General features: G+C 38.1%; 1 protein-coding gene across 3 annotated transcripts in view; it reads left to right on the forward strand.

Moving 5' to 3' along the window:
- pard3aa (par-3 family cell polarity regulator alpha, a) overlaps positions 1–12,694 on the forward strand; it is a 556,247-nt gene that overhangs the window by 430,001 nt on the left and 113,552 nt on the right. For all 3 annotated transcript variants that reach the window (XM_073813113.1, XM_065294770.2, XM_073813112.1), the window contains one exon: positions 3,283–3,411. In XM_073813113.1, coding sequence (XP_073669214.1) covers positions 3,283–3,411 — 129 coding nt within the window. The remainder of the gene's footprint in view (positions 1–3,282; positions 3,412–12,694) is intronic.

Raw genomic sequence — 12,694 nt, forward strand, 5'->3', positions numbered from 1 at the left:
GGGACCTTGTTGACCATAGACTTGGATTAAACAACTTCTGCATGTGTGTAAAAGCAACAGCTTAACTTTAAGGGGTGGTTTTCCTGACAGGGCTTATTCTAGTCCCAGACTAAAATGCATGTTTGATCCATGCCTTAATTTACAAAGGTCTGGCACTAACATATCTTAACATATATCAGGGGCATTGTTTTGTTTCAAGATGCACACCAGTATTGTTTTTGTAAGCTATGTTTGTAAAACTACTTAAATGTATTAAGCTAAAGCTACCCCAAAAGTTTCAAAGGTAAAATTAAAAAAAGTGTTCTTGGCTTTTAGTATAATATGTTTGCCTTAAGGATATCTATAAGCTAGTGTTCTCCAAAATCCAACTTAAGAAGATAAAAGCTTTCAAAACTTGCTTACAGTCTCCATATCCCACTTTTATGACATCACTCTGCACTTCGGCTTCTCTTCACATTCCAGGCTGCAAAGTTAAACTACATACTATTGGCTATTTTAAAAGTGGGAGGAGCCACTCATGTCCAACCCTAACTTCATGTAGAGAGACACCTTACCATTGCCATTAACATGCATTGTTTTTTTTAAAATAAGTGTATTGTGTAATTCTGCCCTTATTTCACAAGAAATGCAATCTATTCTTTCAGCTCATTAGAGTCTTTGTAGTTTCACTCTCTATTTGTTAATAACAATTATTCCCAAAGCCTCAGGCATTGTAGCGATGAATAAAATCCAGCGGTAGCCTTGGTCCATTTCATCTGCAAATTGATGTTGACTCCCACAAGAGTTTTACTGTAAGGGTAACAGAATTCACATTTCGGCCTAGAAGATAATCACATTGCTTAGGAGAAAAATTGCTTTTGACCTCACTTGTTTGTGTACTTTCGAGTTGGAAATTGTCTGATCGATCATTTTCCAGACAAGCCTCCGAAATCCCACCCACCTCCTGGTATATCTCTCCTCGTGTCACTTTTAAAGAGGGCACGGGCTGCGGGGAGAGAGAAAAAGAGTGAGCAAGATGCTGAAAATGAGGATTATTTAAGAGGAGTTAATGAAGAAGTCCTTGAGATGTTCGGGAGGTTGTCAGCGATAGCAGTGATAGATTGAGGCGTTGTGTTATTAGCATGTGCCCGAGAGACTTGCTACACTTAGATCCAAGCCATTTGTTGATTAATTAATCAGGTAATGTACAATATCTCAGAGACTAAAGTAGCAAGTTTGGCCTTAACTGTATGTAACTAGAACGTGAAACAGAAAAACTACAGTAAAACAAAAATCATATTTATGGAAAAAGTTTTCCCATTTCATGAATGTGTTCAAGCTAGTGGATGTACATTAACTATTTCTGTGGTAATTCTGAGTGGAAAGTTTGTGTGCCTGGGGTCTCTGGCGAAACAGAGTTAAGTAAATAAACATTGGGTAATGAATGGCGGTTAGGACGCTGTAGCAATTGAATTAAGTTTCTTTCGAGGTTACGTATCATCGGATTCAATCTCTGATTGTTGGGGGGGCTTTTGTTTGATATTTTCATAATCAATATTCATGCGCACAACATCTGAACGCAAGCGTTACGAGACAGCAAGTTGATCAATGTAAATGATTACTTTCATTCAATGAAAATGTTACTTTTATTGGAGGCACTAATTCATATTGTCGCCCCGCAAATAAATACAATCTCTGTTATTGCTTTATCAAAGATTTGATTACCGCCCCCAGTTATTTTTTATTCATGAGACGCACACGCAATATTCAGCGACGTTTATGCTATTGTTGTGATATTGGATGCGTACAGCATGTACAAGTCTGGAAAACTGACACGCATATTCCCCACATATTCCCTCAAGCCAAAGTTTTACATGGTTTGGCACACACATGTACGGCAGGAAGTAGCCTATAAGGATCACAGTATCCCTATATTATAGAGCGAGTGGGATCCCAAAGGGCAAGTGTTAATGACAAAGCCCTTAACATGAAGTACAGCTCCAATGACTGAGAATTCAGTCTGTACCACATCCGGCCCAAAGGCAGGACAGTGCAACATTTAAGATTTTAATCAGGAGGGGATAAAGTTTAAGGAAGTTAGGGGGTTAATTACTTTAACTGATAACACACATACAGTACACAAAACGCTTAAACCCTTATTATTGACTTCCTGTTTATTCATTCACCACTACCAAACAGGATATCTAAAATTACAAAGGCACAATAAAATACATTGATTCATTGTCTTCTGAAGTAATACAATAGAATTGGGGGTGGCACAGTGTATTAGTGGGTAGTACTATTGCCTCAAGGCATGAAGGTCCCAGGTTTGAGCCCTGGCTAGGTCAGGTAGCCAAACTGAAGCTGTTCCTCAATGTCAAGGAAGGATCCTCGGAAGCTAGAATTTCGAGGATGCTACGTCTTCGACGTCCGTCGAAGGACTGTTCCAATGTCGAGGATCCTCGAAATTTCAGCCAAGGACTCAGTCCTTCGTTTGAGAAATATCCCATATACAGGAAAGGATGCAAATTTGTATCCTTCGCGCTCTTCACGCGCTGAAATCACCCACAATCCTATGCGCGCGGCACCGAAAGCACACCTTTCAATCACGCAATGACGTAATGACGTGCACTTGCTAGCCTGTTCCATTTAACGTGTTCTCCGAATGCTTAAGAGGAGCCTCGCCTAGCCTCTGAAGGAAGTGACTTTTAATGACTAGTCCTGCCAAGGAAGTATCCTTGACATTGAGAAACGGCTTGTGTGGAGTTTGCATGTTCTCCCTGTGTCAGCGTTGGTTTGCTCCAGGTACCCCGGTTTCCTCCCAGAGGTGACTTGGAGATGCCAAATTGTCCCTCCCGCAAACAACTTGTGTATGGATTAACTAGATCTTGCTATGAATATAGACATAGATGCTGGAATGGTGTAAAAAATGGTTTCTGTTTTTATTACGCTGCTGCTCAATGTCTGTATTGTTGACAGTATATGTGCACATCAAAATATGCATGAGGGTAAAGTTGTCCAAGATGTCCGTCATTACTGTTTTTATTAAAGATTAGATGCTTATTTTTAATATTTTCCTTATTTTTTGAAAGGGGTGTGATTGGTTGAATCTAAAGTTGTCATCGTCTTTTTGACATGCCGACCATCCTGACAGTTTAATTTCCTCCAGGTATTCCTGCTCTCTTATTGAAAAGAGAAAAAATAAAGAAAGGTTTACTTCTATAACCACCTGAAAAGCGGAGCAACGGAAACAATCTAAAAGTCCGTCTTAATCTATTCTGCACTCTGTCTCTGCCCTCGCAGGTTTGGCAAAAACCGAAAAGACGAGAGGCAAGGCGACAGGATCGGGCGCAAGGGCTCCAGCAAGATCAAGATGGAGGAAACTCAGGCCACAGAAGAGGAAACGGAGAGAATGAGATTAGAACAGGAGAGGTGAGCATCTGCCTCCCGCTGCCGGCCCCTGTAAAAAGCCTCTCAATTAAGCCTAACCATCGCTGCTTGGAAAATTAGCAAACTGTCTAATTAAGTAAATGGGGTCCGGGGAGGTAAAAGTTCTGGGAAAGCTCTTAGATGTCATTGGTGTAAACGGTCAAGAGCTTTTATAACAGTGCATTAAATTGATCATGTATGGATTGTTTGTTTCTTTTGTGCTCCTGAACGGAAGGAACCGGTCTGATAATGGAGGTTCTTTGGGGCCCCGGACTAAATGGAGGTCCTTAGAGTAGGCACTGAATGAAAGGGATGTTGTTATTTTTGTTACAGCGCGAGACACATTTGCAGTCATTTGAGTTTCCTGTTCGTAAAATGATTGGGGATGATGTTGCTAGGCAGGTATTTTTCAGGTTGTGCGCACTTAACCTGTGTAATAGCTCAGCAGTACTTTCAGAATTTTGATTCAAAGTTTGTTTCTCACATGGATCAAGTAAGCAGTGTTGCTTCTTGTCTAAAAGAAGCATGATTTGTTGGCAGGGTTATTATCGTTAACTAAAACAATTAAAAGCATTTTGTTTAATTAAAGAGCACCTATTTCATTGCTAACAAATAACGTTATTTTGTGTATTTGGTATAATACAATGTGTTTGCATGGTTTTCCACATACCATACATTTTTGTAGCTCCAAATTTCCCTCTTTTCCTGAAACTCATGGATTTTGTACAAAACTCATTGATCTAAAAGGCTCTGTATTCCTGATTGGCCAGCAAATCTGTACGTTGCGATTGGCCTGAATACCCCTGACGTCAGCAGGAAATGTGATGCCCCTTACCATGTTTGAAAGATTCGCTCACAATTTAATGCTAATAGGAGTTAACTTACAGGCTGTGAGTCTGAACGGGAGGAATTGTGATAATGTCGGTCTTCTCTACATCACTAATCCCAGCAAGTAAACTGTTGCCTACAATCCGTGTGTTTGTTGTAGTCCAAGAAAAGAGATTTACGTTGGAGACGCTAACTCGCGTCATCGTTTACTTTGGGGTTTGTACCTTTTGCATATCGCTAACATGTACTAATACACACTTACACAGCAAAGGAAATGTAAAAACGTGAATCGGACAATAGGTGTCTTTTAAAATGTAGTAAAATGTACATTATAGTTAAGGAACTAAAAGTAAATGAAATGTTGCTTTAGAAATAAACTGAAATAAGTTGGGGCAACTAAATAATTAATTAAAACTAAAACTGTAAAAAAAATACACTAACACAAATAGAAAAAAAGTAAAAAAAAAATTGTAAAAATAAAAACCTTAATAAAAAAAGTTAATAGCAAAATAACTAAAAAATTAAACTACAATTAAAATGACAACTGAAGGTAAAAATATAAGCAAATTCACAATAAATTACCCTAGAATGCATAAAGGGGGTCATATTTACCCGAGAGGCTGATATTTTTTCATAGTGTATTAATAGAAATATTTATTTATTACATTATTATTAAATATTTATTTAATATTATTTATTATAGATAATATCATGGATATTATTTAACTTTATCTTGGTTACAAGAAAATTGTTTTGTAACACTACCTCACGACAGCATAAAGCTGGTCAAAATGGCCCATATTCATTTCTTATGATATAACCAAAAATAGTATTAAAAAATAAGTTTTTATCAAAAAAATTAATTTTATTTATTTGTAGGGATGCACCGAATCCAGATTTTTTGGTTTCGGCCAAATATTGAATACATTGTTTATGATTCGGCCGAAACCGAATCCTACTCGCATCCTCATTTTAGATGCAAATGTTTGAAAAGCGGCGATGTTGTGTCCTGCTTAGGGTCCTTGCCACCACGAGACAAATCGGCATTCCAAATAGGCTTTATGCCCAGCTGCACTACTTCCTGAACTTCAGCCAGCTCCTTGTTTCCTGTCTTCCATTATTGGACAAACTGATTAATCCAGGTGTGTCTGATTATTGTTGTTGTGACTACTGAGGTCAGGCACACCTGGATTAATCAGTTTGTCCAATAATGGCAGACAGGAAACAAGGAGCTGGCTGAAGTTCAGGAAGTAGTGGAGCTGGGCATAAAGCCTATTGAACATGTAGCTTGACTTGAATCACCTTTTGGGTGAAAGTACTGCCAAACAAAACTTTTTTTTGTTTTCGAGTTCCATTTTTAGATTCTCACAGCCTAATACATTCAAATGGTCCATATGTAAACACCTTCACGTAATCAACGGTCGTGTGACGTCTACCAGTGGTTCGGTGAAAAAAATCTAAGATTCGGCCAAAACCGAACCCCGTCAATTCGGCCGAATCCAGATCTGACTCCTGGATTCGGAGCATCCCTATTTATTTGTGAAACTAATCTTCATCAGATTACATGACATGTAATAAAGTGCTCAACCACAGCACTGATCATAACTGTACATCTACAGGTATTTCTCTAAAATCTGATTGGTTTTCACACCGAGTTACTGTATACTCAACATCAAACCTTTACAACACAAAGTATTTAGATAATACACAATAAAACACATCTCCATTTGTCTTCTGTCTTCACAGTATACAGCGAAAAACAAATGAACTTTGTTATCAACTCTCTGTTGATGATGCTGTGTAATTGAAATGTAACAATAGGCATAATTTTGTCTTTAGTAAAGGCGATGTTCAGTCCCTCTGACGACAATAAACCCGTGTCCACTCAAAAGAACATCTGAACCCCATTTTCTAAGCGCTTGTCTCGTCTCTGACACTCTCCATTATGGGCACTGGAAATCTGGAATTGGCCGCCGGCCCAACACATTACCAGCGCCAGCCCAAAGACAGCACATTTTCCTGGGGCCCGGCTCTTATGTGTCTACCACCTGAGGCCCTTAGAGGCATGAAAACCAGCAGGAACGTTGAGAGATAAGTGTTGGCTGCGTTCGCTAACCCTCGTGTATTTTTGGTCATTTGTGCGAATTTGTTTTTGTTTGATTTGCATATTTCCCAGGATGCTCTTTTCAGTATTGTTGTTTAGTTACTATGTGGCTTTTTTGTTGAAATTGCTTTTATCTTTCCATTCTCCTTTTCTCACCTCTGGCATTTTTTTTAAAAAATTGACAGCAGTGAATTCTTGAGGGAAATAGGTCGGTTATAAAAATAATCTGCCCGGCCGACACGCGGTGATGCAATATTCAAAGAATCGCACCGGTGAGACTGACAGTCAAGAAAATCAATTACTGCCTTATTTTTCGGGGTGTTATTACACGCTGTGCTACAGGTTAGACAACCATGCGTCCGTGTTTTTCAGTCTGTGGTTGCACGCGTGCAGGGTTTTGATTGATCGTACAAGACACGTGGACCGAGCCGTTTCTACACGCTTATGAAATTATGGATCAGGTGATAGGAGGTGGTGATGTAGGTGATGTATCCAGCAGTGCTAAAACAAGCTGCGGGGAAGAGAGGAGGAGAACGCAAGATGGGCCGCGGCCAAACCCAACGTACCCCCGACACGACCGATCGTTAATTCGAGTTGACGTTTTGACAGGGGCTTTTAGTGATTCGGAAGCCAGCTCAAAGGTTGGCTGGATTAATTTTCATAACACGCTACCATTAGCCCTCCTATTTTTGGAAGGGAGGGCACTGCTTGCTTTTTAGCTTACTTGACCCTCAATGACGTTTATGAAATTCATCTACGACTAAAGCCTATGGTAGCATATTTCTGGAAGACTTTAAGAGTTACTCATCCTCTTGTCGTTCCAAAACTCCGTGACTTTCTTTGTGAGGAAACTTTGAAGGATAAAAATGTTGTGGTTATGGGAGAAAAGTAGTCAGTGGATCTGTGATGTCATTTATGGGTGAACTACGGTATCTCTTTAAGCATCACACAATGGTTTTCTGTCATTGATTTGAGGCTAACGCTACATTACTGGGCGAAAGCGTTAGCGCTTGACGGAAGGCTTGTCTGAAGCATGGCTAACAGCCAATCACAGTGGCCGCAACACATGCTCCGGTCTTGCATAAACGTAACTGGCTGGCTCGCACTAGGTTATTTGCATGCATTGGCACTTGAGAAATGTTCAACTTCTGCCAGGGGCAACGGCAGTGACGCGATGTTGACGGATCCACAATTCAGTTCGGCAACATATGTGACCCGTCACGAAATCCAGGGACACAAGTCGGCAGCACAAGTTTCGAGAAAATGAGAAACAAAGGGTTTTTTTTTCAAAATTTGTGATTTTCGTTTTATTGCAGAATCTGTTAGTTGAGATCACGAAGAAGCCTCTCCTTGTTTGAGATAGCAGTTTATTTATATTTAAAAGCGTACATTTTGCGGTTGAAATCTGCTTGTTTTTCCAGAGATTCTAGCGTGCAGCGGGGGGCGTCATTGTCTGTGTGTATATTTACATACTGGATAAGCTTGTGTTTTCGCCTCCGCCCCCAAAGGGAACAGCGTGACTACTGAATAAGGATAGTTCGCCCAAAACTGAAAATAATGTCATTAATGACTCACCCTTATGTCGTTCTAAACTCGGAAGACCTCCGTTCATCTTCGGAACACAGTTTAAGATGTTTTAACTTTAGATTTAGTCCGAGAGCTTTCTGTCTCCTTCATTGAAAATCTATGTATGGTTTCCATGTCCAGAAAGGTAATAAAAACATCATCAAAGTAGTCCATGTGACATCAGTGGGTCAGTAAGATTGTGTTGAAGCATCGAAAATACAGTTTGGTCCAAAAATAGCAAGAATTACGACTTTATTCAGCATTGTCTTCTCTTCCGGCTTGAGCGTGAAGTCACGTGACTGTAGTGACGCGGCTCCCCTGTTCCTCAGACATGTTTGCTTAGTTTTATTAATTTTTTCAAACTTATAGCGTGCGTCTCCCCAGACTGTAAATGAAGCTTGGGCGCACAAAACAAAAGAAAAATAAAAGAAGCTGGGGCAGAACAAATAACAGTCAGCCGCATCGTACGTCAGCTGCGTCACTGACTTTATGGGGCGCCGCAGTCGGATGACGTCAAAGTACCGCGAGGGCTCTTCAAGAAATCTTACGGAGTAGTTTAATTTCGACTCGCTCTCGCTGTACTTTGACGTCTTGCAGCGCAGCATGAAGTCAAACTCATAAGTTACACAGAGATCGTTGTATTCCTTATATAATTGGCTACATGTTTTGTCTATCAATATTTTCCATGAAGTCATTGGCTGATGGAGCAACGAGCGAGCGATCGGTAACATCCCTTAAGGACTTCACGTTTTCGACAGTGCTGTTTTTGGATGATCTATTATACTACCTCCCTATTTTAAATACAAACTTTGAAGGCGGGTTCATGTGTTTAACGGAAGGTAAATACTGGAGTGTAATCTGATATACCCTTACATGTTACGATGTAAAAAATCTGATGTAAACAATAGACTATATATCTATATTTCACGGATTATACGCATTTGTGGACAAAAAGATCATTGGATGATTCACACATCTGAAACAGACTGGATTTGACTTGTGATCCACACAAAGGTAAAAGTCCTGTTTATTTTTGCATTTTGTCATTCGGACTTTTGTAATAAAATACTACATATGATGCTAGAACATCTGTATCTCAAAACGGCTTTACTAAATGAGATGTAAATGAGCCCTATTGTCTCTCCAGCCAGGGAAAAGGGAAAGTGTTAACTTTTTTCTTTCTCAAATTTCTCAGCATTCTCTTTCTTGAATGTGTTACATTCAAATGGCCACAACTTCTCCAAATCTTATCAGATTTCCATGTGTTACACATCGTTGGAAAGCTTACAAACTATCTATGAATAACTCTAAATGCCCCAGATCCGACTGGTGTCCCTACTTTCCATGACTGGTCACATATGACGTCACCCATTAAAAGTAAATGAGAAGCGTTAACAATTACCATAAAGGTAATAGAAGAACCATTTTTGGTTCCTTAAAGAACCATTCAGTCAAAGGGTCTTAAAAGAACCATTTCTTTATTTCTGCTGATGTTAAAGATTCCTTATGAAACCATTACGCTAAAATTGGCATCGTGATGCCAAAATATGGCTTAAAAATGTTCAGAAGGCTGTACTGGTGCTTGCAAGCATGAATTGGAGTGAAGTTGATGAAGTGTTGCCATCAGTAGCATTTGTTTTTGTCACAATCGAGTAAATTGTAAGCAGCTGTGTAAGTCCCCCCCCACCCCATCCTTCATTACTCCTCAACAAACCGAATTTTTCATCCCTCATCAAGGGCGTCACTAGAGCCTGAAGCGCCCGCCTGTGAATGATACAGGAACACAGTGACCATTATGGGGCCTTGTTTACGCCTGCTGGTTGGTTGCGGCCCTGTCCGCCATATGTACGTTGACTGAGCGGACCACCATGCCAGGGGTCCATTTACCGCCTGTGCATGGAAAGCAGCATGTGGGCACTGTGACCATGCGAGTTTCGAGTCACCAAGCAAGAAGATCATAGCGTGTGATACGTACGCAAGCCGCTTTCATCCTTCTTTGTGTATTTACACTCAAAGGTCCAAGGTTTATTTCTTTGTACACGGACAATGAAAACGGTATGAGAACCCTAAAAGTCAGCATGAAATGCTCCAGTTTGTGTTAGTGTTAGCAAAACATGCAGTAACTCTTAAAAGTAGGTTGGACACCATTACAATGGTTGTCTGAAATTGGTTAAAAATGTTTTAATTCTCCAAAACACAACATTTATTTTTTCAGCAACCCATCCACAGCATTGTTCTCATCCTGTCTCTTTCTATTGAATAAGATTAGCATGGCTCCTTGCTTATCTTCTGGTCTCCATTTATGGCTAATCAGTAACTAGCACACCTCTGTTCCTGCTTAGTTTTCCTGATGTGGTTTTCACTCTTCAGCAAGGCTTCCTCTGGATTGTTTATGTTCACTTAAAAGCCCAGAGACATGGCACTGTTATAATCAGCAGTTATCTCAACCAGCTTCCTCTCTTTTCTGTTTTTCACAAGACATGCAGCATATAACATTTAAAAGCGATGATGTCTTTCAAGGTTCACAGAGGCCAAAAATAACAGTGGAACTTTTTAAGCAAAAAAATAACACAATTCTGTCACACCATGACATTGTTTTAGTTTATTGTGTTAGTATATTCTGGGTAGCTGTGAACCTGTAAGATTTATTCTTTGGCAATTTCTGCATGTTTTTTTTATTACACTGCCCAAGATTGCCTTCGGCTCAGATATTTTCCAACATTTCATTTTTGACGCATTAATGCGTGTTATTCATAATCACGCCTGATCTTTCCCCTCACATTGTGGCAGTAATTTTGTTACAAAATAATTAGCATTGTCGTTCCACTTTGTCAAACCAGCTCATTATGTTGCCGATTCTTTTGTAACAGTTCACTGCTTGACTGGACCAATTAGCTTCCAAAGTTCAAAGGCAGATCACAGGAACTGATTGAGAACCAGATTATATTTGTAATTATATTTATGTTCCTCTAGCAGCTAAATACGCTTGTTAATGCGCGTCAAAATTCAGGCAGCTTTCTTGTCTGCATTGACACATGCAGCTTTGTTTGATATTCATGATTGTTTTTTATTGTATGCTGATGTGTTATCTGTCTCAACACCTGTCTTATAATGGGGCAAGTTGTCACATAGGGAAATCAAAGGTGTGTGTTTTTCGAAACATTTTTGCATGTTGGTGTCAAACAAAGTTAAAAGCCTGGGTTTCTTAAATTCTGGTGGTTCTGTCTAATATTTTTATGACATTTCTATCATTGTCAATCAAAGTTTCTGTAGTTTAGCTCTACAGGAACAATACAGTACTGATCAAATATATATATATGTATAAATATAAGTATAAATATATATGTATGTATAATTTATATAATTAAATATATTTATTATTAATATATATATATATATATATATATATATATATATATATATATATATATATATATATATATATATTCTTTTTATTTATTTATTTATTCTGAATGCACTGAAGTCACTTTGAATACACTAAAGTCACCAAATGCATAAATGTAAAGTTTAATAATATCACAATATATGTATTAACTTTTAATACATACTATATGGCAATAAAAGGAAAACATAATTCAATAAAAATCACCTTTTTTCATATTTGTATTGGGGCAATGCATTTTATTTAATGTTTTTTTTTATATGTTTTATATGTTTTTTTATTATTATTATTTAATACAATTTCTTACAATTCCATAATTTAATCCTCAGATTTAATACTTTCTCAGTAACACTTTGCAATAAGGTTGTATTTATTAACAATTAGTTTATGCATTAGCAAACATAAACTTACAATGAACAGTACGTCTACTTTTGTATTAATATTTGTTCATGTACATTTTTGCATTTACTAATACATTTATAAAATCAAGTGTCAAACTGTAACATTAGTTAATGCACCATGAACTAACATGAATAACCGTATTGACATTAACTCATTCCCCGCCAGCCTTTTTTTTTAAGTTGCCCGCCAGCAATTTTTGTCATTTTTCATTTTTCAAGTTCATAAAATGCCTTCCAGGAAAATGTGCTTCTAAAAATATATAAACATACAAATATATCAAATGTAAGAACAGACCCTCTGCTTATAAACAAACAAACAAAATGGGAAAAACACTTTTATCCTATCTTATTTTTTTCCCAACTCTTAAATATGTACGGAGCCCCTAAGGGGACATGGAGCAAAAATTAAATAAAGTTTAGTTTCATGTGCTCACGTGAAACTCTCATGTGCAGAATTTTTGTTTTAAGTTTAGTTTCGCATGCTCACCTGAAACTATCGCGCGCGCACGTGAAAGCGAAAGTTTCACGTGCGCGCGCAATAGTTTCATGCGAGCACGCGATAGTTTCACGCGAGCACGCGAAACTAAACTTTAAAAAAAATAATGCACATGAAAGTTTCACGTGAGCACATGAAACTAAACTATAGATTTTTTTACTCCAATGTCAGGGTCTCGGTAAATATGGGTATTTTTCTTCATTTTTTTTTTTGCAAAAAAGCTGAAATAATTGCATTTTTGTGAAAATTTGCTTTAGTTTTTTTTTATAAATTGGGTTAGAGCCATCAATTGGATAATCACAATATTACATATTACAATTAAAACTCATCAGGGACACGTTTTTACATGCAAATGTTGGGGAAAGAGTTAAAGTCACCATGAAAATATATATATATTTTCGTATTATTGTGGCATTTTTTTACAAATGACTTATCTGTGAGCTTCATTATTATTATTTTTTTTTTTAAATGAATGTGCCCTCACTTTT

Source organism: Paramisgurnus dabryanus, chromosome 22 (assembly GCF_030506205.2).
Source record: "Paramisgurnus dabryanus chromosome 22, PD_genome_1.1, whole genome shotgun sequence".
In the NCBI taxonomy this organism is placed as follows: domain Eukaryota; kingdom Metazoa; phylum Chordata; class Actinopteri; order Cypriniformes; family Cobitidae; genus Paramisgurnus; species Paramisgurnus dabryanus.